Source organism: Lissotriton vulgaris, chromosome 5, assembly GCF_964263255.1.
Source record: "Lissotriton vulgaris chromosome 5, aLisVul1.2, whole genome shotgun sequence".
In the NCBI taxonomy this organism is placed as follows: domain Eukaryota; kingdom Metazoa; phylum Chordata; class Amphibia; order Caudata; family Salamandridae; genus Lissotriton; species Lissotriton vulgaris.
In genome coordinates, this window is record NC_141693.1 from 1,601,035,734 (window position 1) to 1,601,060,890 (window position 25,157).

Here is a 25,157-nt window from a genome sequence, read left to right on the forward strand (position 1 = left end):
TGACAGTAGGTCTGGAAGGACTGCAGTTTCCCTGCCTCCTAGTTTGGGTCACCCCCTCCTTATTTGAGATCTCCCTTAAGTGTTTAAAGGCTTGGTTCACTCTTACCTTGGTAGCCTGAAGGAGTTGCACACTTTGTATAATCAGGCCTCCATCCTAGCCAGGATATAGCTCATTTTGTTTTTTTAAGTTGGCCCTCCCTGATTTTAATTACCTCCAAATTTCAAGTAAAGGGTTGGAATTGAATATGTTCCCTAGGTCTGCAAGTTCGTGAGTTAGTTCTCTACAGCTGCTGCACTCAAACTCTAGAGGGTCCCACCTCCCATATGAACTCTGCACTGCCTTAAATAAGTCCTATACTAGCACTCTATTTGTTTCTTGTGTATTATTAAAGGCTAGACATTCTGGGATCTTTTTCCTGATGCCATGCACACCTACTGGGTCATTCAGGACAGATCACTGAGCCGCTTTAGCCCTTGGGGTCTGGTCCTGTCCATAACCTGTCATCTAATGAACAGGTTGATTGGGACATGGTCTGAAAGTCTGTGGCTCGACTGGCTTTATCTTCTAGGTGTGGACTAAATAGGACTATATTCTTGAAGACGTGTCCAGCCGGACAGTTTAATATCTTGATAAAAATAATCACCAGCCGATGTCCGACTAACCCACTTGGGGGACACAAACAAAACACAAAAATAATAGGCAAAGTTGGGTCATCTGAATATCATAATTCATAAGCAGATAATCCACAATATACACATATGCATGAACAATTGTGGTCAACTATGCATTTAGTGCATTTAAGGTCGAGGACGTTTCGAACCATACATAATATCGGTTCATCTTCAGGACAGACAGTGTTTGCCTAAAGAAATCACAATTTCAATTGAACCCACTATGTGAGAGTGCATATGCCATACAATAAAAAAATAATAAACGGGAGAAAGGGGGAGACATAAAAAGGTAAAGCATGTCAGTTAATCAGACCCTTATCACAACTATGTATGCTGTGCAGGACTCATACCATGCCAGAGTGACAACGGCGGCGGAGTATGGTGCATGCTAAATCCATGCAGTGAGTTTAAGGTGGTCGAAGCTAGGTAAGTACGTTTAGCGAGGCGCAGCGTCTCAAGAGCGACTCGTGATGGCAGTATTTTGGAAGAGAGGTGAGGACCGTGCAGCTATGATGACATAATACAGTAACCAAGGGGTGGACCAAGCTGGCGGGCTCTAGGGAGTACAAGGGTGAGGAATATTGAACCAATAGCGGACGGTCGCTGATAAGCTTACCGGTGGGGTGGGCCGTGCAGCTATGGTGACATAATACAGTAACCAAGGGGTGGACCAAGCTGGCGGGCTCTAGGGAGTGCAAGGGTGAGGAATATTGAACCAATGGCAGACGGTCGCTGATAAGCTTACCGGTGGGGTGAAGCTGAAAATGAATTCAGCGCGTTTTTCCAGAATAAGCAATTGTCTGCAGGAGGAGGAAGTACACATTAGGAAAGTGTCTAAAGGTCCTCGAGTGGACTATCGTGATAAACGTACTTACCTAGCTTCGACCACCTTAAACTCACTGCATGGATTTAGCATGCACCATACTCCGCCGCCGTTGTCACTCTGGCATGGTATGAGTCCTGCACAGCATACATAGTTGTGATAAGGGTCTGATTAACTGACATGCTTTACCTTTTTATGTCTCCCCCTTTCTCCCGTTTATTATTTTTTTATTGTATGGCATATGTAATCTCACATAGTGGGTTCAATTGAAATTGTGATTTCTTTAGGCAAACACTGTCTGTCCTGAAGATGAACTCATATTATGTATGGATCGAAACGTCGTCGACCTTAAATGCACTAAATGCATAGTTGACCACAATTGTTCATGCATATGTGTATATTGTGGATTATCTGCTTATGATTTATGATATTCAGATGACCCAACTTTGCCTATTATTTTTGTGTTTTGTTTGTGTCCCCCAAGTGGGTTAGTCGGACATCGGCTGGTGTCCCACTTCCATCACACTTTGTGTCTTATTTCTCTGTGATTATTTTTATCAAGATATTAAACTGTCCGGCTGGACACGTCTTAAAGAATATAGTCCTATTTAGTCTATATTTATCGTATTTAACATTTCCCTTTTGTCTAAGGACTACTGTCTTTGAAAATAAGTACCTACCCAAGGTCCTTAGCATATTGCGCCCTGGGTTCCCTTGTTTTGTCTATATATTATCTTCTAGGTGTAGCATACGTTGGAAGAGTAATATATAGTCTATAAAAGCATACGGTTGGTGGGAGGCTGAGTAAAGGGTGTAATACACCTTATTTAGGTGGAGGTGCTGCTAGGCATTGACCATGCCTAGATCTTCCAGTTGAGCTCTTCCCAATAGATTGGGTGTCCTCCCTACCATCTATTCTGATCTGTCCCACAGTCAATCCATCACCAAAAAAGGGTATAGCAACAAATCAACGTTTTTCTATATAGCATGTTCTAGGGATTTCTTTTGGCCTCAATTTGGGATGCATATTGATGCCACGGTGATTAGGTGAGCCTCCCATTCTCCTGTCACTGCCACCCATTTCCCTACCTTGTCCGATTTGGTATTGTGTTACACAAATCTGTGATAATTGTTTAGTAGTATGGCTACTCCTACTATTTTAAATTAAGCCAAGGTGTGATTAAGGGAAATGACAGGCGCCCGACTGGGACTGATCTGATTGGGTAAGGGAGGGCACCTGTTAGAAACGAATATCTGCCTCCAGGTTCAGCAGTTCTTGAATAACACTCAACCTCCTATTTGGCTTCTTTAGTCCTCTGACAATATAGGTTATGGTTGTCAATGATGGTGAATCCTTAGCCATTGGTGTGTGGGATAATGCCTTGTAAACTATTGCCTTTGAGTGTTTGATTGGGCCCAGGACATTGGCAATCTTTTGTCCTGTTAAGAAACAAGTCCCCTCATCCACTGACCCCCCAATGAACTACCTTATGAAAACCTCACATTATTGTGAATCATAATACAGGGACAAACATTAAGTACACTAGCATCAGAACCAACTTATGTCCGGTAAGTGATCCAAACCAGAGTAAAGTTTCCAGGACTCACTAACATGTGACTTCACCTGCAAAGATATCACTCTAGAGAACCTTGGGGTGTCAGCACTGTTTTTGCATCTCTATCTCTTCAGCTGGTCTACCCCCCCAAAGGGGAGCACTTGCCATCCCAGGGCCAATGCTGTGGGCCTATTAGGCCCGCTCAGCCCTCGTCTTGGTAACTTCCGTGGGAGCATGGTATCAAACTGCCTTGACTACCTCAGAGGTCATACGGTTCCTGTCTGTTACTTTCTAGAGATGCTGCATAAGTCTTTCTTTATCCACAACGCTTTTATTGCGACCCGGCCATTGTATTTTGTATTTCTTTCCAGCTCATTGAAAATTTTCTTTTGTGGAGGTCATGCTATGATGTTCTGTGAGAGAGCTGGCATTGTTCATTCCCACGTCTAGGCCTGGGACTTGGCTTACCTTACTAAGGGATGCAAAAGTGCATTGTTTGCCTTCCCACTTGAACATCACGCTTAAAAGATGGCTCCTAAGTATTTTATGCCTTTAACTACCACATAGTCTGTGACAGGTCGGAAGGATTTATAGTTAGCCAGGATAACAAGAGATAAGTCTTGGTACAACTAAAGTTACATGCTGTTGTAGGAGATAGGGCTCCTCTTTTAGATAGGTCACACAAAACACACACATGTACCCATGTATATTTTTGGGCATCATGTAAGTCCAGTTCATGGGCGGGCATCAGGGGCCCATGGTCCGGGCCTTCAGCAGTATATCAATTGCCCAATGCCCTATGGCACTCAGGCGGTGCATAGTATCTCCCCCTGGCATTGTAAGTGTTCTCATGAGGTGTGCCTGAATCCCTCCCAGGGGATCTATATTTTAGAGTACTTGTGGGGGCAGCCCCAAGATTGATATGTCATCTTCTCAGCAGCAGGCACCAATCCAGGTTTCATGCCCTCGGAGGACTTCCCCTGCCCCACAGTAGAATAATGTCTCTTTGCCACCAATAAAGCAAGACTACAAATTAGTAGTGCATGTTTAGAAAGGGTTGGATCACTCCAGATCCCTAAAGTAATTAACTGAGGAGTAAGCTTTAGCAGGGGCGGTCGCTCAATTAGGGCATTGAAGCGCCGCCCCACTGCTTTCTCGCAGTGCGAGAAGCAGAAAATAAAATTGTTTCGATACCATTTTATTTTCTGCTTCTTGCGCTGCGAGAAAGCAGAAGGTAGGTGTACGACTGGTTGGGGGGCGGGCGGGAGGTTAATGCCTGGTGGTGGCGGGGGTGGTGGGCGGGTCAGGGAGGAGTGGCTTGCACCACTCTGTGTGCCCTGACTGCATAGTCGGCCCTGGGGCTGACCAAAGCAGTCATGCACATTCTCCATTTTCTCTATGTAAGCTGCATGCAGCCCACAGAGAAAATGGAGTCCCTACCGATGCCCGGCTGGGCGCCACCCGGGACTCTGCACCAATCAAAACGCTGCCATTGCAGCATTGTGATTGGCTTACAGCAGGCCGAGGGTAGGAAGCATGCCTCGCTGTTCCTGTTGAGGAGTAGTAGAGGCAGCGCGGGAGGCGCAGCCCAGGAGCAGAGGCAGCGCAGAATGCCAGGACCCCTGTTAGGTAAGATTTTATTTTAACAGACCCACCGCGGTAATCCCTGCTCCAGACGATATATTTAAGGGTGAATAAAATGTTGAGTCAGTACGTGGAGCATGTGGCATATTTATTTTTATTCTGATGCGAACCCTCAAGTGCTTCCCCCTCAGTTCCCGACCACCACCTCTTCCCGCTTCTTCAAAACTGCCCTCAAAGTTCTCCTCCTTCAAAGACACTTCCAAATCTAATTCACACCCTCTCAATTCCCTGAAAGAAGTTCTTCCACTATAGGAAATTCTGTACTCCATGCCTATAGAAGTGCCTTCTCAGTGTGTTCTTGTGTTTTGAGTGTCTGCCATTTATTGCAGTTTTATACCTCTACTTGTATCTTGTACGCTTATGTATTTGCACACATGTCACTTTTTCCTCTTTTAACGTATCGTTTGCTACCACACCTTGTATTTTGTTTGCTTTTGATACATGCACAACTGTCACCTTTGCTTCATGTAATGTAACGTTTGGTTTTGTAACATGCCCACTTGTAATTTTCTCCTCATGTAACGTTACTGTTCCTATTGTGAAGTGCTCTGACACCTTCGGGTAAAGTCTGCGCTATATAAAAACGCATAAAATAAATACATTTTAAAAAGCACATCGACGTTATTTGAGCAGGCGTTCCCTTGGCAAAGTCGAGGTAAACATCTTAGTGACTTCCCCAGGGCTCCAGAAATCAGCCACTCAACTCCAGTCCAAACCTACTGGATCTTTGGGGAGCTCCAGAGGGTATGTCTAAGGGTGCTCGATAAGTGGCATCCCAGTTAGCAGGTTGTAGTGGCTATTCTCCTCATTTCGTACAGGCGTCTTCTGGTAAAGTAGGCCCTGGGGAGTATTTTATGTTGTATTAATGTGTTTGTGCAGGGGGCTATCAGCAGTTTGCTCTTCCGGGGAATTAGTCTTCAAACGAGTCCAGGAGAGGCCTTTGTTTTGTTTTAACAGTCATGGGCTTTGGAAAGATGAATACTACCATTCACTGATCGGAGGGTATTTTGTGCCCTGGTCTACTGAACAACTTCAGATATGTGCCAAACTGGTTGGTGGCTGTACCTCTTGGGCTCTCTCTACTTCTACCATAATATGGCAGCCTTTCAAATAGATTACTCTGCTAGTTATCTTCTCAGCTTGTCTAATATTGTCCATATTTAGCCAGTCATTGCTAATAATCATGTTCACTGGAGAGCTGTTTCCTGTGTGGGACCATCCGACTCATCTTCCTGCACTTGATACCGCTAATTTGCAGTGCTCCCATTGCATTCAGTTTTCTATTCTCTCTTGTAAAATCTACTCCAACATTTTACAAATAAGATGGGTATTAATGGGCATGCTGCTGCATTTGTACTATTTGCCAATACCTCTGTCCTGAACCTAGAGGTTCAAAGCCAAGGTTGCCGTCAAATTACGAAGCCTGTATTTAGGTATAGGCTGGCAGTATATTTCAGCATAAACCCTGTCCTGGGCTAAGGTGCCAGATGTGCAGTGTTCCCAGATCTGATCACAACATCTTTTGTCCAATGTTGCTTCGCAGAGGTTTTCATTATTTTGAGCTTGAATTTAAAGCAAGCTTTGCACCTTGTAGGTATGTGGTCCAGTAGGAGACAATTTGCACACCCAGTGCTTGACAACCTATGGGTATGGATGCCTACACTGTGGCAAAATTGAAAGTCTTTTTTTTCTCTTACCAAAAATGTGAAACCTTTGAAGAAACTTCCCCACAACAAACATTCTATGAAACTTTAAGGTCTCCTGGTCAATATCGACCAAAAACATCGGAACATTAAATTCAAACTTTCTATACGGTCTTTCTGCTGCCTTCTGTGACTCGGGTCACTTATTCTAATATTGAACTGTGCGCAGTCTCGGGCCACAGTAAAAACTCCTCCAAAATGTTCAAATATTAATTTTGATTCTGAACCTGAGCATTCTTCCAACCTGATGGCTGATCAGAGAAATCTAAGGTTGGTGAGGAAACAGACTCTCATATGGATTTCGGTGAGCATTCTTGCTTTTTCAGAATCACAAGGCCAACCCTGGTGGTAGACTCCTCATCATCGTCTGCGTCATTTTATCAGTTTCTCCCATTTCACACCCTCACAATGTCTGACTCTTACCTTTCGTCTACTGATCCCATCTCCTAATATTTTACAGGCACTTTCATTTACTCCCCAGTAGGCCTCGGCCTCAGTTTGGGCTCGAACCTGCACATGTTTAGCTCTACTTTTTTTCCTCTGCTCTGTACATTTTTCTCTCTTAGGAGTCTGAAGAATACAGTTAAATGACCTGTTCAAGGCAGAGAATACTCTTCTTGATGCAATGCCCATCTTAACATGAAACAATACACGCTGTCCAACACAAGCTCCAGGGCTCATTCTCAAGGCGATATTTTCATCCCACTGAAAGCCCACAGTCTCCAAACATAACTTTTCATTTTCTCTCACCATTTTAGAATTCCTTTCCCTTTAAACTTTACATCACTTTTTTAAAGTCTTATTTCTTTTTTCATGAAACTTTTCTTAGGTGTATTTTATTTAGTTGAAGAGTAAAACAATGGTGTTAACAAGAAAAAAAATGAAAAAGGTACCAGTAAACAATAATTAGTTGATGGCATTTTGTATACAGCATTTGTGAATTTAAACAGCAACAACTAACAAGCATAACTCCATGAGTCGCATCATCATGTCTCTTGCGTTTCAGGGTTAAGTTCCTTTCACTGTAATTGTTGTGGCTATCTTTGGGGATTTACTTGACCTATGCTTTACTTAATATGTGGGCTTTCTTATACGCCAATATTCGAATGAGCAGGATGAATTAACATGTTATTTCTAATCCTGTACCCAGTGTTGGAAGACGATTATCTATTCTCTTCCCTGTCCACTGCCCTCTCCATGCATGCACCCCTTAAAAGTGACCTTAATCACTGCACTCAGAATGGAGTAGGTTTAACATGATTGAAGACCTGCACTGCAAGCCCTCCGCTCTTTGGTACTCAAAGACAAATTAGCTGCATGCAAAAGGCACTGCAAAATGTTTGAAATAATGTGGAGGCAATACTACAACGACAAGGATAGGACAACTTAGATAGCAGCGCTTAAATTCCATGATTAGGAATATCTGTTCCTTGTACCTTGCCTAAAAGTCAACTCTGTGAGAAGTAAGCAAAATCGTCAACAGCTTGATTGAAACCATGGCATTCTTCTACACTGTTAAACCCACCCACAAGCTATGCATTTCTTTATCATCCTTCTTAGAGAAGATTATCAACATCTCTTCCTCATTCAATGTAGTTTCTTACTCAGCTGACAACAACTCTGCTTTTTTCCAATTTCATTCTTTTACACTTAGAGGACATCAAACCTGTGGCTATCTATCCAATCCAGATAGTTTTTTGGTTCATTCCCTGCATCTATTTTTCACAAAGCTATACAAATAATATCCCATTCTAAAGGAGGTATGCAACATTACTCTCCCATCTGCATGTGTTCCCGTGGAATGGAACCCTGCAATGGTTGTCTCTTCTCAAAAATCAAATGCAGACCATCACAGTCTTAAGTAATTTACTTTGATTCCCATCATGTTCTTTTCCTTTGAAAGTTACTGAAAAGAAAAGGTTTACAAGAAACTCTCCCTATACATAAACAATCAACTGCTACACAATCAGGATTATTGTGTGTGCTGCACGAGACAGAAACCGCACTTCTGGCAGGCACCGAGAATCTCTGCACCATCATGGATCAGGGAGGACATGTTGCCCTCATCCTCCTTGATCTCAGTGCAGCATTTAATAAATTCCCACCAAACTCTACTGGGCAATCTTGCTCAAATCGGGGTTTGAGGGCCAACTCTAGCCTGGGTCCTCTCATCTGTGAATTACCATCAAGCTACATATACCTCCTTTTTATCCTCTTCCAAATCTCTTTTCTATGGTGCTTTTCAGGGCTTGGCTGTTGTCTCCTTTGCAAGTGATACTTAGATTGTTGTAGCAGTCATAGACAATTATAGCCACTCTAAACCTCAAACTTTGTACATAAGCACGTGGAAAACAGATTGAACTCAACTCGCTCAACGTCAGTAGCGAAAAAACGGAAGTCCTTATTCTTCGCAGATCTCATAGTATTTGACCCTCCTCCTCTGAGCCAGACAACATTGGCCCTCTGATTTTACCGGTCTCAGAATCTCATAACTTTGGGATCATTTTCGATGATTCACTGTTGTCTTTGAAACAAAATGCCAAAGTTGCATCCTTCAGCTTTTACACCTTTGAATCTTCTGGAAAATTCTACCATATCTTCTAGTCAACTGCTGCGAAACAGTTTTGCGATCTCTCATCTTGATGCGATTAGAATACTGCAATGTACTTTATCTCTGCCTTCCGGCATAACTTATCCAACAACAGCTGATTGTCTAAAATGCTGCCACCCATTTCATTCTTGACCTTCAGGCCCACTACTCTTTTTCTAGCTCTCTCTGATACCTGGATTGGCTTCCACTTCATAAACGTTCTATCTTTAAGGCTCTTTATCTTTGCTATAGAGCCTTCTTTGGACAAACACCTATCCATCTTTAGCATTTGTTTCTTCGCGCTACTCTCCTGTGAGACTGCTTGGTTCTTCGTCTGCTAATTTTCATCACATACCTAAAATTAGGAGAGGTGGAGGGCAGATCTTTGGCACTCATGGGAGCTAAATACAAACTCTCTCCCCTTGAAATTGCACCTCACAGCTAACTATTCGCTATTTAGCAAACCCTTCAAAATTTGGTTCCCTCCACTGCTTATCATTTTTGCCAGTTTTTGCCTGTTGTGCATCTTCAGTGACAGGCTGCACTTTTCTGAGGATAGCTCCATATTTATAAATCATGGATTTATTGATTAAGCTGCAGGGATGCCAGAGGGTCCGAATTTCAGATTCTGGCTGTATCTCAGCATCTAAATTTAGGGATTACAAGTTATTTTCTCTGGTAGAGAAAATAACATGAACCGGAGAATACTGGGTCTAAAACCACAGTTTTATTGCTCTTCTCCCTTCCAGGGAGAAATAATGAGCCCAAATATGATGCATTTGTGACACCCAGCATCTGATCATGTATGCCACCTATGAAGCAGACAGAACTCAGTGTAGCAGAGACATCCACTGGTCATTTGCAACCCAGCCTTTGCTGAGTTCTGGGAAGGACCAGACACAAACACAGCATAGACACCCAGAGGTGAACTACAATATGGAACTGATTTACATCGTGGGGAACTGAAGAAAACTAGTGTGGAAGTAACGCCTAATGGCTGTCATGGTATACAGGAGGAGCAAGCCATGGAATGAAGCAGAAAGTACAGCAGTAAAACTCGGTGGCCATTTAAAGTAGGACATTATTACTTACCTCCAGACACAGCATCACCCGCAACTCTGAGGGTAGCGATTGCAACTCATTTGCAGCAAGAGTCATATGAGTGACCAGCAGGAGATGTTCAAAGTGTGAAAGTGCAGTGAGACCCTGAGAGAAAGAGAGAGAGATTGTAGACTGGGATCAAGGAGTTGAACTACACAACTATACATAAACATGCATCCCTCCATCCATTCTCCCTAGCTCACCCTCCCCCAGCCAGGCTGTGTCACATAGTTGTGGGCCCAGAACCTTACTTCATAACCTAATTATCAATTATAAGCTGTGTTAACTATCTTTACTAAATAAAATATATGTGGCTCTATGCATGAGGTAAGAGCAAGACAGGATAGCAAGTTGGGCTGGTACTCAACCCTCAGACTTCCTTCCTACAACATTCTACATACTCATGATGATCAACTCTTATATACCATTGAAATACCAATGTAGGAAAATGCTACTTACCAGTATGCATCTGTTCTTGGCATGTAGAGCTGCAGAGTTTCACACTGTGCATAGATCGCCATCTAGTGTTGGGCCCGGATGTTTGCAGCTTGTTGTTGTCATGAAAAGTTCTTTGGAAGTCACAAGATAGGTGACTCCTCCTTAAGACCACATTGCGCATGGGCATCGGCTCCATCCCCAGATTGTTTTTCGCCATTAGGGAAATGATGGAGCTTAGCAAGAAAAGGAAGGATGCCCATGTAAATTGTATCTAATTAAGATAATACCTAAACAGACAAGGGTAGCCGGGGAGGCGGGTGGGCGTGTGCAACTCTGCAGCTCTACATGTCAAGAACAGATGCATACTGGTAAGTAGCATTTTCCGTTCGAGACATATGAGCTGCAGATTGCACACTGTGCATAGATTTTATAGCAGTACCCACTCTTAGCGGCGACCACCCCTATCTGTTGCAGTAGTATGGAATAATGTTTTGAGAACAGCCTGGCCCACATGAGCTTGTTGTTTTGTTTGCATATCTACACAATAGTGTTTTGTGAATGTGTGCAGTGTAGACCATGTAGCTGCTCTGCAGATGTCATCTAGGGGAATGTTCCCTAAAAATGCCATTGAAGCCCCTATTTTTCTTGTAGAGTGGGCTTTAGGAGGAACAGATAACGTACATTTAGCTTTGTGGTAACACATCTGTATGCAGTTTACAATCCATCTAGCTATCCCAGACTTTGAAATGTGATTACCCTTGTGTGGTGGTGAGAAAGACACAAAAAGTTGACATCTAATATTTGAAGAGCTCTTTCTGCTACTGACTGTGGTTGCGAGAAGAAAACGGGCAGTTCCACAGATTGATTGAGATGGAAGGGAGAAATTACTTTGGGCAGGAATTTTGGATTAGTACGTAGAACTATCTTATTTTGATGCATTTGCAAGAAGGGTTCTTGGATGGTTAGTAGTGCTTGTAGTTCACTAGCTTTCCGCAGAGAAGTAATAGCTACTAGGAAAGCAACTTTCCATGTTAAAAAATGTATTTCACATCTGTGTAAAGGTTCAAAGGGAGGTCCCATTAACCGTGTGAGAACAACGTTTAAATTCCACACAGGCGAAGGTGGTACTCTGGGAGGAATCATTCTTTTAAGGCCTTCCATAAAAGCTTTAATGGCAGACACTCTGAATAGAGATAGATGTTGTCTGTTTTGCAGATATACTGCTATTGCAGCAAGATGTAGTCTAATGACGTATAGGCGGAGTTACATCTTTGAAGATGCAGTAAGTATCCTATGATGTGTTGAATAGACACATCTAGGGGATTAATATTGTTGTTGTGACAATATATCCCAAATCGTTTCCACTTGGCTGCGTAACATTACATTGTGGTGGACGTCTAGCTTCTTTAATGACATTCATGCAGTCTGGAGGAAGTTTCAGATAACCAAATTCTAGGTCTTCAGGAGCCAGATCGCAAGGTTGAGCTGAGCTGGGTCCGGGTGTCTGATCCCTCCACGGTTCTGTGTTAAGAGGTGTGGAGACAGGTGCAGTTTTTGGTGCGGTACTACAGACAGTTGTAGCAGTGTGGTGTACCATGGTTGTCTGGCCCACGTTGGAGCAACTAGGATGAGGATCAGAGAATGCTGCTGTAGTTTGCGTACTACTAGTGGCATGAGTGGTAGAGGTGGAAAAGCGTACACAAATCTGTTTGACCAATTCATCCATATCGCATTGCCTATTGACACTGGGTGTAGATATCTGGCGGCGAAGCTTGGGCATTTTGCATTTTCGTGGATGGCAAATAGGTCTATTTGAGGTTGTCCCCACATCTGAAAGAATGGTTGAAAACTTGCATATGAAGTTCCCACTCGTGTGTCTGTTATGTTTGACGACTTAACAGATCCGCTATAGTATTTTGTACTCCCAGAACATACTGGGCTAGGAGGAATATGTTTTGAGGTATAGCCCACCTCCATATGTCCTGTACTAGTTGAGAGAGTTGCAGGGAGTGTGTGCCTCCCTGCTTCTGTATGTAGTACATTGCCGTCATGTTGTCTGTGCGGACTAACACAGTTTTGTTTACTACTTGCTTCTGGAAATCTTTTAGTGCTAGGAATATTGCTAGTAACACCAGATGATTGATGTGGAGTAATTTTTGTTGTGGTGTGCACCTGCCTTGCATGGTATGTTGCAGTAGGTAGGCTCCCCAGCCGGAGAGCGATGCGTGCGCAGTCAAGATTATCTGAGGAACTGGCTCTAGGAACGGTTGTCTCTTGGAAAGGTTTTTGGTGTTCCACTATTGCAGAGAGCGATGAGTCCGACCGTCTACTAACACTAGGTCTGTTAAGTGACGTTGACCCTGGTTCCATTGACGTGATAAGCCCTCTTGTCGTGGACGTATTTGAAGTCTTGCATGGGGTACTGTGAAGGTGCAAGAGGCCATCATCCCTATGAGTTCCATGAACACTCATGCTGGGAGGGAGTGTTGTAGCTGAAACTTTGTTAGAAGAGTTTGCATGCTGGCTATCCTTGCTGGAGTGGGATAAGCCAGCGCTGTTGAGGTGTTTATTGTGGCACCGAGGTACTGTTGTACTTTGGATCGCTGTGGATGAGACTTGGTGTGGTTTATTGTGAACCCCAAGTTGTGGAGCAGTTGGATGGTGGCATGAGTGTGTTCCACGCATTGATTGTATGAGCTGGCTTTTATGAGTCAGTCGTCGAGGTACAGGAAAACATGGATGTGCTGTCCTCATAGATGCGCTGCCACTACTGCTAAGCACTTGGTGAATACTCTTGGTGCTGTTGTGACTCCGAATGGGTGTATTTTGAATTGATAGTGCTGCCCGTCTATTACAAGTCTGAGATACTTCCTGTGAGCCTTGTGAATGGGAATGTGGAAGTATGCGTCCTTGAGATCTAGAGTAGCCAGGAAGTTGTTTTGCAGCAGGAGCGGAAGGACTTGTTGTAGTGTGACCATGTGAAAATGGTCTGACTGTCTGTATATGTTTAGCGGTCTGAGGTCTAAAATAGGCCTTAGAGAGCCGTCCTTCTTGGGAATTTGAAAATATAGAGATTAAACCCCCTTGTTTTGTTGGTGCAGAGGAACTGGTTCTATTGCACTTTTTTCTATCAGGGATACTACTTCTTGCTTTAACAGTGATAGATGTTCTTGTGACATTGGACGCTGTTTGGGTGGTATGTTTTGGGGGGTAGATGTTAGTTCCACACAGTAACCTGACTGAATAATTTGTCGAATCCACTTGTCTGATGTGATGTTGATCCAGGCAGACAGGAATTGTTGAAGTCTTCCTCCCACAGGAGTGGAATTTTGGGGGGGAAGGGGAGGAAAGTTATTGGGTAGGGGTAGAGGTAGAGCAGGAGTTGTTGTTTTTGCCTCTGCCTTAGTTGTTGTTACCCCTGTAACCCCCTCTCTGGTAGCCATTAGTGAATGTGGCTTGACCAGGGGTTTTGTGGGGAGTGGAGGGCCTTTTTGAGGAGTAACCTCTTGTGTTGCCTCTGTATGACGAGCCACGAAAGGAACGTCTGGGAGCTTGCTGCTGCAAGGCTCCCATAGATTTAGCTGTATCAGTGTCTTTTTTCATTTTCTCTAAAGACACGTCAACATTTGGGCCAAATAAATGTGTCTCATCAAATGGCTGATTAAGGATGGAGTTTTGTACCTCCGGTTTAAAACCTGAAATACGTAGTCAGGCATGTCTACGTAGTAGGGTGCTGGTATTAATCGCCCTTGAGGCGGTATCTGCAGCGTCTAGGGCACAACGGATGGAAGTATTAGTGACATTTTTACCTTCTTGTATAAGTTCATTAGCCCTGTTTTTGTATTTGTCTGGTAGGTGCTGCATTATGGACTCTAGTTCATCGTAATGTGCCCTGTCATATCTTGCCAGCAAAGCTTGGGTGTTGGCAATGCGCTAGATGTTAGCTGCTTGTGCCGCTGTTCGCTTGCCGGAGGCGTCAAGGAGCTTAGGTTCTTTGTCTGGTGGTGAGGCCTCACCTGCTGTCTGGGATTTAGCACGTTTACGTGCATTAGACACTACTAGAGAATCTAATTGTGCTGGACCTTTAATATAAACTGGATCTGCAGGGGCAGCTTTGTATTTTTTCTCAATGCGCGGATTGAGGACCCTAGCCCTGACAGGATCCTTAAAAACCTCTGTTGAGTGCTTGATGACTACCTTAAGCATTGGTAAAATGGCAGTAGACCTTTGTGTGTTATCAAAAGTGTCTAATAGGAAATCTTCCTCCACTGCATCGGTGTGCAAGTCCACCCCATGATATTGTGCAGCCCTTTGGACTAGTAGGTTAAACCCTATAGTGTCCTCTGGTGGGGAAGGTCTGGAAGGGTATACAACATCTTGTGGGACTTAAGGCACATCAGGGGTGTTGTATTCTTCCCATGGATTAGGTGACTGAGGGGGGACTATTGGCCCCTGCTGGGTCGTGTGTACCCCCACCTATGTCGTCAGAATCTGTGTCTACATCATCATCTGGATTAGTAAATGGTGTAGGTGAATGATGTGGTGGAGGAGGTGTAGGAGGAGGAACAGTATGGGGAGGTGGTGAGAAGGGACCCTTAATGGAGAGGTTGCAATGTCCTTCTTCTTTGGAGGGGGAGGAGGTGCTGGCGCCTCAAGTGGTCTCTTCTTGGAGCTGAAAGTCAATGTCCGGTGTTAGGATCCTTTACAAGAGTTTTCTTATTGGGATCCGGTGTAAAAAGTTCTTCTGAGTAGGGCAAATCCTTCGGCGTCTATGTTTTCGGCTCCGTAGGTTTTTTCGGCACAGAGTCGGTAGCTGGTGTCGGGTCTTTTTGGCTTAGGAGTGTGCCCTTTTGAAATGTCTTTTACCGGAACCTGTTTTTTAGGTTCCGGGTGTTTTTTCGGCTCCGACGTTTGTGAATCTGGAGCTTTGGATGGTTTTTTACTCGGCTCCGAATGCGGTTTCGGCACCGATGAGCCGCTGCCAGTCTATATCTCTGGCACCAGGCTGATGTTGATGGGCCGCAGTGAGGATGGGCTCTGTAGGAGGAGATGTGGGGAAAGGGAAACCTTTTTTCACATAATATGGGAGTGCCCTGTGCTGCAAGCTTACTGGAGGCGAATACACGACTGTATGCGGGAGGTATGGGGGTGGAACTGCGCCCAGAGATTAAGAGGTGCCTTCTGAACATTTGGGAGCCCACAGATCTTTCGTCCAAAGGCAAAACGTGAGTAACACTAGGATTGGCTATCGCTAAAATATAGCAAGGTTGTGGGGAGCGATAACACCTCCAAAGCTCAGCTCCTGGAAGAGGAATATGGACTGGTATGGTCCAACTGGAATGATTATCGCAGTCAATTGTGTGAACCACCCCTTATTACACCCATTGATGATCTAATCACAATGTAAAGACTTCTGCATTGATAGTATCCAATGACACCCTCTTTTAGCCATGATCCACATGTATTGTAATTATGATGATCTCTTTGTGTAATCTGTGATTCCTATATGTGATGACCACCTAATGTTGTTGCTTTTACCAATAAAAAGTCTTTAAAAAAAAACTGAAATTCTTAACCAAGCGTGTGTCCTGAGCAGGATGCTGGTATTAACCTCTCTAGCTGCGGTGTCTGCAGCATTTAGAGCAAATCGTATAGAGGAGTTCGAAATGAGTTTTCCTTAATTTACTAAGTCCTGTGCCTTAGCCTTATGCTCATCTCGGAGATATTAAAGCAATTGCTCCAGCTCATCCCTGTGTGCCCTGTCGTATCTTGCTAAAAGACCCTGCACATTCGCAATGCGCAATTGATTCGCAGCTCGAGCAGTTTTGCGTTTGCCAGAAGCGTCAATTAATTTGAACTCTTTATCAGGCGGAGGAACATCTCCTGATATCTGAGAATGTGTAGGCTTACGAGCATTAGACACTACCAGAGAATCTAATGGCAACTAGCGCTTTATAAATATAGGGTCTGCAGGTGAGGCCATATATGTTTTGGCTACCCTAGGAGTTAAGATGCGTGCTTTGGCTGGGTCTTTAAAAGTCTCATCAGTGTGTCGCACCATGCCTTTAAGCATGGGAAGGGTTTGTGATGACCTGTCTGTGGATGTTAAAGTTTTAAACCAAAAATCTTCTAGTGATTCTTTGTGCAATGCCACCCCATGATATTGTGCAGCCCTGGCAATGAGTTCTTGATGGAATGCACTGTCATCTGGAGGAGATGGTTTGGCTGGGTAGAGGTCTGGATCATTATCACCTGGGGGATCAATTGTATAATCTGTCCATGGATCCGTTGGGAGATGTATCCCTCCATCATCAGCATCATCATCCTCATTGTGAGATTGTGGGGAATCCTGATGTTTAATTTGCAAGGGGTCCTCAGGTGGAGAAGAAGGCAGTGGTGATGTTAGATGAAAAGGACTTGTAGCCTCAGATTTTCTTCTTAAAAGGGATCTTGTCAAAGGTGTCCTAATCCAGAAGCTTGCATTGAATATGGCCAGTATTGGGGTTAATATATAGCTTCTTTTGCTTAGGATCTGGTGTTAATGGAATAATGCCCACTTTCGGACCTGAAAGGGTCTCTTTCTGTTTCGGCGCCAACATTTTTGGGGTCGGTGTCTTGAATGCCAGAGGAAGCTGGCCTTTCGGCATGGAAGGTTTCGGCTCAGAGCCGGACTTGTATTTGGAACCGGAAGGCTTCAGTTCTGAGGAGGACTTTTGACGACTCAGTACAGAGCCGAAAGGCTTGACTGGCTGTTTCAAAGCCAGGCCCGGAGGCGGGTGTCAGAAACTTCGTCTTGGAGCCGACCTTGGCCATGAGGCAGAGGTGGAGCCGAAGCCTTGTGTTTTATTGAAGTTTGTGGGGGCAAGGAGTCTTCTGTACTCACGTCACCTTGACCCGGCGGCAATTCTTTGGCATTGAAGTATATCTCGAGCTCCGATTCCGAGTCTTGTTTAGAGAATGCTTCCTCCTCCTCTGCCGCTGATGTTTCGATGTCTTATTAGTCGGGTGTATCTTCGATGCTTTGACGATGTATCTCTTGACGTTGAGCTAGACGATTGCGAAGAATTTTCTTTGATCAGAATGATCTGCAAACATTGCATGTTTCTTCTTTGTGCTCGGGAGACAAGCCCAAGTTGAACTCTTCTAGGGGGTAGGTGCACAAATACTTTGCGTGGCACAGAGGACAAAATTTAAACGGAGTCTGAATCATTGATGGAGAGATGAACTGGTGCGGTTAGGCCCGGAGGCTGCCCATGAAGCTTTCCGATTAAAAAGTTGATTCCGTTGTCGAAACGATACATGGTGATGTGTGAATGCATACGGAAACAATACCGTTGAGCGTAGAGAGGATTGTGCGTCGAGGGGAACCCAAAGAACGGTTTTGAACCGGGGCACAGCAATACATTACCGAACCCAATGGTGGAAAAAACAATCTAACAATGGAGTTGATACCCATGCGCACGATCACCGAAAGGAGGAGTCACCTTACCTCGTGATTAGGAAAGACTTCTACGAAGAAAAACAACTTGCAAACAACCAGACCCAACACGAGAGCAGGAGTATGCAAAGCATGTGTATCTACAGTACACATGCCTCGAACATAAAAATAATTACAAGTTGAGAATGCCATTTTTCAACAGAATACCAATGAACAGCAGTTTCCTTGATGCACAAAATTTTAAAATATAACAGCATTTTAGCAACTTTTTTGCCACCACCCAATACAGAGGGAGAATGGAATAGAAAACGTTTGGTAAACATTTAATCCCATACTAGAGCTCAGTGTTATAGATGGAAGAGCTGATGTACAGAAACATACCCTATGGTCCTAGTCCTACCAGTACTATTAAACGTATGAAAACTGATGCTGGATTTTAAATCTCTGAACAAACGTCTTTTGCATACCGCAAACCTAGCCAAATGGCAGAGGAATGCTGTACAGGTTCCTAGGCAAAGAGAGACTCAATAAGCGATTGAAGAGGTAACTGTATAATGAAGTAGTGTTCTTTAACGAGGTGTGTACTTATTGCTTTCCTAAATTTGATCAAAGTAGAGGCAGTCCTGATGTTGTTCCCAATCTTAGGCACATACATAAGGAAGGGCAATTAGTTTTTTTAATCTTTTTTCATATTTCTTCATCCGCAGTCTGATGGTATACCAAGAACCATCAAGTTGGTAAGCGTGTCAGCAAGATAGGTGGGGATACTCATTGTGACGGCTTTGTATATGATGAAGCTGGTTTCATCATGATGATGGGATCCATAAGGATAGGTGTGATGTGGTCATAACACTCTACAGAATGCCCTTAAGGTTAACCAATATGGAGGTCATGGAGCAGGGCACTGCAACCATCAAGACGTGAGGGTACAAGGCATTGAAGGCCTGTTCTGAAGTTGCTTTCACTCTGAGAACAGGGTTTTCTTTAATAGAGAGAACTGGTACCAGACCATCTTGGTTTTCCTCACACTGTGCTCCATGAGGATGTGTTTTGTTTTCAACATGAATCAAAGTGATTAGGCCTTGGGTAAAAGTTAGGGTTGGAATCTGTCCAGGGTAATGTAGTCAAAATATGTTTGGTCTTGCTGAGGAGCAAGACTTCAGTTTTGGTGGCGTGGAGCTTCAGGTAGGTGATGGACATAAAATCTGAATGAGGTGCTGCTAGTGTCTGAGGTGCTGGATGTCTCAACCAGAAGTGACATTCTATTTTTAACTGTGTGACATTGGCATATTGGTGAGTTTCAAGATGTTTCAGCAACGAGAGTTAAACGGGCTCCCTTTAAATGTTTTGAAGGCCTTTCTGTGGTGTCCTGACTTTTTTCTTTCTTGAAACACTCTCACTAAATTAGATAGAAGGTGATGAGAGTCTGGAGATAGCGGTCTCCTCGGATCTGCACGATTAGCCTTCTATCATTGGCATTTCCCCTTTGCTACTCCAGAAATGTTGTATATAAAATATTAATGAGCATCAGGTGTGAAGGCTTTGTTCCTCTTTGCTCTCATGTTGTAGGTTTCTCCCAATGGAGACTCACATAGTCACATAGTCACCCCAACTGTCTCCTATCACCCGGAGACAAAGGGTGTCTCCTTTCTGGAAGAAGAGGGATGCACAACGTGAAGGAGACACCTCCGACCAGTTCCAGAACAGCGCATGTGAAATACATAAGCCACATCTGAAATGGGAGTATAAGAGAAGGACTAAAACTATCCATCAGTGTTCCAGGACTTGTCACTGACTGATTTACCGGTGTAGGTGAAACACAGGAGGTGTTGGGCAAAACTCTGAGACCGCAGGTTGCATCCTTGACAGCTGGCACCTCAAAGGTGAGGGCACGTCACCTAAAGAAGTGTGCAACTAACGTCTTGAAAAAGCAGAGAGTCTGCCTTGGTAAAGGAGCCTACTGAGAGAGGGATGTCAGTGGTACCCCACAGAAGGAGTCTACCCAGACTATGAAGCCTGGGCTGGGGAGCTATCCAGAAGAGTGGGCTGACCACTGAAGAAATTGCCAACCTCTAGAAGAGCAGACTGGCAACTGAGGAAATGACAGTAACCACACCCAGTGGTTGTGGCAGAGAAATTAACTCTGCTCAAGAAGCATGAAAAGCCAAAAAGGCATGATGACCCAACTGTGCTTGTATACAGATCCTCTGACCTTGGACCCCCTCTTTCATCAGGTGCTGGGGATTCTGCAGCATTGGCTCCTGGTACCAACTCGTAATATACCTATGAAGTCCCATGAACTAGCCTCAATGTTCACAGGATGTCTGTGCACCTTGTTTCTGCAGAGTGTTCTGTTCTGAGCCTGTACCACATTATGAAGTGTGTCTGCTCCTCTCTGCAATCGGAGGCTCTCAGGATCAGCTACTAGTGCCTGGAGGAAGGCTGGGCAAGGACTTGAACTCAATGATGAGGATTTGCAATCAGGGGCATGCTTCAATTGGTCTGGACAAACAGTGGGCACACTTCCCTTTAGCCTAACAGAGGATGCAGACATTATGCTTAGTCTAAGAAAGTCACTAAATCATGATGTGCACACTAAACATTGACCGACAGGTCCCAGAAACAGGATGTTGTTCACATCTAACAACTTAAACCTAAACCTGTCAAGTTTTTCACAGTTATAGCTTAGCATTCCCTTAGCCGTTACCTCCTGACCATATTTATGTACCATATTGAGTAGTTGGTATTATAAAGTGCAAGTGTACTTGGCACACAGTTGTCAGCCAAGCCCTGGGAAATCGATGTGTTCAACCATAATAGTGGAGACCCAGTAACCCCTGTGTGCCCTAGGACTTCTAACCAGGTGTGACAACTACTGACCCAGATCGGCATGCCAGCACTGTGTATATAAAAAAAGCACCCTAGTTGCCTGAAGAACCGAGGCTAATTTATATGAGAATGGCCATGTCAGGTGGCATTCCAGACTCCCTCAGTAGGAGTGGATTATGCTATATAAGAGTAACATTCAGGGGGAGGCAAAGTATTTGATAAGATCTTAACCACTGTGTGAGGCTGAAAAACAAATAATCCTAAACCCACAGCCAACATGATTCAGAAAAGGGTGCTCAAGGTTTTGTAGTTGCTTGGCCATACATCTCATGACAAAGCATGCTCTGAAATCAGCTATGCCCCCTTAATATAGTGTAGGTGTGAACATAACAAATTATAGTGATACAGTTAGGTCATGTGGACAAACTGAGTAGATGGGGATTTCCCAAATTACTATTCTATTTTGATTGTAGCATTAAACTTCTAAATCTACATCCATATTAAGTTAAACTGTAGAAGGGATTGATTGTTTAAAAAAAACATATGGCATACAGGTTAAAGCACTAGTAGGTTTAGGGCCAGATGCTAATGCAGTTTGACTAAAGCAAATTCTTCTCCCCCAGAAACTGCAAGCTAGTCAACAAAGAATAGCATCACAAGCAAAATAGTTCACCTTATTAGATCACACACAATTGGAATTGGGATGACATAGCAAATACAATGTCTTATTACCACTAATTCAAATCATTAGCAATTAAAAAACACATTACTTCCTTTGCGCCAAGAATAAAAGTGTAATATTGAAATGTAAAATTGGATACATTACAACTGGTCGCAATTTGTATGGGTGGGTTTTTTATTTGAAGTGTAATTTTGGACAGATAGGTATTGTGTAAATTGAACCTTAGATAACTATGTTGCTCAATTTATATACAGCTAATTTTGTATAAAATGTAAATGTTTTCATTTACAAATAAATAAAATCTCATTCATGGAATATCCTTTCCAGTTCTATGTACTTTAGAAGGAAATTGATTTGCAGGGAACCTATTCTCGCAAATTTTTCACCAAACAGTTTAAAAATATATATTTTCTACTTGTATGAGCTTTCTCAAGTGGTCTTAGATATCTTGGTGAATGTTTGCAGTGAGAAAAAATAGAGCCAAATCTGTTTTCTTTCTGGATTACAAGTACCTGTCTTGCTTGCCTCCTCTTCATGTGTATTCTCTGGTTCATTTCTTTATCATTCTCCACCTCTTCTTCCTTTTTGGTAGTGTTGTCTGTCCCTTAAAGTTCCATTCATGTGTCTCTTCCATGTCCTCCTTTTACACCCTTCGTCCCTCCTAGGAAGTTTTTTAAAACTAGGAGCTTTGACTCCATCCCTCTCCCATCTCCATATCCCTTCTTTACATCAATCATCTTTCCTCCCCCCTGACCCTCATTTTCTTAAACTACTTGACATGTTTAACTTCAGCCTTCCTTTCTTTGCATTCTGCTAGTGTGTCCTTTCCAAGTCATGAAAGACACAGAAGACAGACTGCAACAACTCACATTGTTTTTAAACTATACCCTCAAACAGGTTTTCTTGTCCACCCCTCCACATAAGCATTTGTTTTAACTATTCATGTTATTTTAGCAATAGCAAGAGATTTGGAGCCTTTTTTTTAGCCTCGTACAGAGCCTAGTAGAACCAGAGTCAGGCATGTTTTTATGAAGAAATAGACTTCACAAAAACATATTTCTCCAAAAGCGAGAATCTCCCCTTTTTGTATGGTTAGGAGTTTGTTCACCTGATCAGTTTTGTATCAGAAGAAAACATTACATCCCATTTACTGTTCCTGGGGGGGGGGGGGGGGAGTCTGAGGCACAGGAACCGAGGTCCAAGGTTTACCTTGTTGGAGAGATTGATGACGCGAACTTCTGCATATTCCATCTTCAAGATGCTGTTCTCAATAAGAAACTTGCTGCGCAGGTCATTAAAGTAAGCTGTGCGCATCGGATCAGCAGCCTAGGACAGGAAGACAAAAAGCACACTGGTACTGAAGCATGTGAACAGAATGAGATAAACACATGGCATCCTCTTTTCCTGCCTTACCTTCAGCGTCTCAAAGTAGTGGAGAGTCTCTTTCTCATAAGCCAAAGGGTCGAGTGCCCGCATGAGGAGGATGATGGTCAGCAAACACCCTGTGAAAAGGAGAGAGAGTCAGAAAGGATCAAGACCATACAGTATCAACTCACATGTAAACTGACAGCAGCTCAAGTTTTCTGCTGCATTATCGACTCTGCTGGTCTAGCCTTAATCCTGGCTAACACCAAGGAGAAGGGGCCATCTATTCCAACAATTTAAGGACATCAGGATAACAAAAATCATTCTTTCTACACTGAAATATATGAGATTTTACAGTGAGACTAACAACTTGCCTCATCGGCTCCCTGGAGCAAGAGAGGATTTTAAGATGCCAAACCATGTCCTTCCAGGAGCTCACCCAAAGGAGATTACAGCTTCAATTAGACTTTTCTCAATACAGGAGGCACATAAAAACACAAAAAGACTTGCAAAGTGTATAGGGTGAAATGACAGATCGCCCTTGACAGGCTTGAGGGAGCTAGAGACAAAAAACCAAAACAATGCTTTACTCAGAACATTTTTGCCTCTTCACGGGAGAAGTACGTTAAGCAAACAATCGTGCCTTATTTTCTGAAGTTTAGTACAGGCACCACATTTAATTGAAAGTGCAGAGGACCAAGTTGAAGACTCATAGGGTGCCAGAAAAGTATGTTGCTAAATTACAATCAACATTTGGCAATGGCTTTTATGTTTTTTAAACCAATACATTAAGTACACGACACCAGGGGGATTTTTGACGCATGGCTAACGCTTGTCAATATACAAAGAATGATCATGTATGAATAAGTTGCAAGCCAGGTTCCACATACACAACACTTTGAAAACTCTGGTGCATACTTAAAACAAAGCTTGCATGCAAACTCACACTTATTCTCGGGTTCCAGTGTCTGTAGTTCTTTACATGATTCAAGTTCAGACTGCAGTACAGTGGACTTTTCCACAGATAGATCACACCTGCAAGAGAAGGGGGATCACACTGTCAAAAGAGAGGTGTCTTTTGGAATGTAGCGGAGGAAGTGAGAAATCTAATGGACAAGATTGGGTGACGGGTGTAGGAAAAAGTAGTAGTTCAAGCTTTCGATGAAGAGGAGAGGTTGACAGTGGGATGAGTCAAATGAGAGATAGAGGGAAAGAGGAGGAATTTAATGTAGTGGGTTTTATGAGGAAGCGTCTACTGGATAGAAGTGAAGGCATATGGGAGTAATTTGAAGGAGCAGTCTAATTGGGAATTGCTGGAGAAGGAGAATTCTTTACATGGAGGAACAGAGGTGAAAGGAAGAAGCTTAGAGGATGGCTGTGATGGAGCGAGTTTCAGAAATTATTTTATTCTGGCTCGTGAAATGAATTCTCTGTAACATGAATTAATATATTAATGAATTGTTGCATGATTCGTTGTACTAATCAATCTAGATTAAAAGTTTTACATTACATCACACGCGGGATTAATATTAATGTGCTCATGTTGCATTTGCGAGTCTGTTTTATAACACATAACTAATATGGTTTTGTTCGTCCTTTTGTCTTTGTCAACACTAATGCGGCTGATTACCTGATGGTATGTGCTTATTGTGTGTGCTTATGTGTTTGTCTATGTTGTGCTTGTTTATCCATGTTGTGTTCGTCTATCTTTTTACTCTTTCAGATATATGAAGAATCCAGCTGGACTTTATGAAGAATGGTAAATATTAAATGTGCTGCTTTATTTGTGCGCTTCTGCTAGGTGACATATATTAATGGGTTAATTATTAGCAAGAGGGTGGGTAACAGAAGGGTTTATTTTGCTTGAATTAATTACTTTTTTGTGTTTGTTTAAATACTAGCTCGAGCGAAAGGCTTGAGGCCTAGTTCTGGTGGAAGTTGGTTGGCCTGACTGAAAGGAGCTGAGCACAACCGTGTTGAAGTTTTTAATAAAATATTTCTTTGGAAATGTACTGAAGCTCAAACAAAGACTCTGTGTAAATCGTGCTCCAAAAGTAAATACGTCAAGGCCAAGGAAGCGAGTAGAGGCATTTTGGCTTAAGTCCTGGAGGAAACCGTGAACATTTAGTTTAATGTTGCAATCTCTCGGAAGCCGGTTTCGCTTCATGTCAATGGACAATGACATAATGATGTCACAAAGTTCTGATCCGGTGGCCTCTCGATGGTCTGATGGACAGCAACCAATTGGGTTGCTGGTTTTATTAAAATATATCATTTTTAGTTAGATTAGTGAGTCAGAAAAAGTATAAGAACCTA

General features: G+C 43.2%; 1 protein-coding gene across 1 annotated transcript in view; it reads right to left on the reverse strand.

Annotated features, from left to right (window-relative positions):
• The window catches only part of RABGGTA (Rab geranylgeranyltransferase subunit alpha), a 155,657-nt gene that overhangs the window by 19,078 nt on the left and 111,422 nt on the right, over positions 1-25,157 (reverse strand). Inside the window, exons 12-15 of the mRNA XM_086923739.1 lie at positions 23,788-23,876; positions 22,890-22,978; positions 22,686-22,802; positions 10,081-10,194 (exon numbers count right to left, since the gene is read on the reverse strand). Coding sequence (XP_086779865.1) covers positions 10,081-10,194; positions 22,686-22,802; positions 22,890-22,978; positions 23,788-23,876 — 409 coding nt within the window. The remainder of the gene's footprint in view (positions 1-10,080; positions 10,195-22,685; positions 22,803-22,889; positions 22,979-23,787; positions 23,877-25,157) is intronic.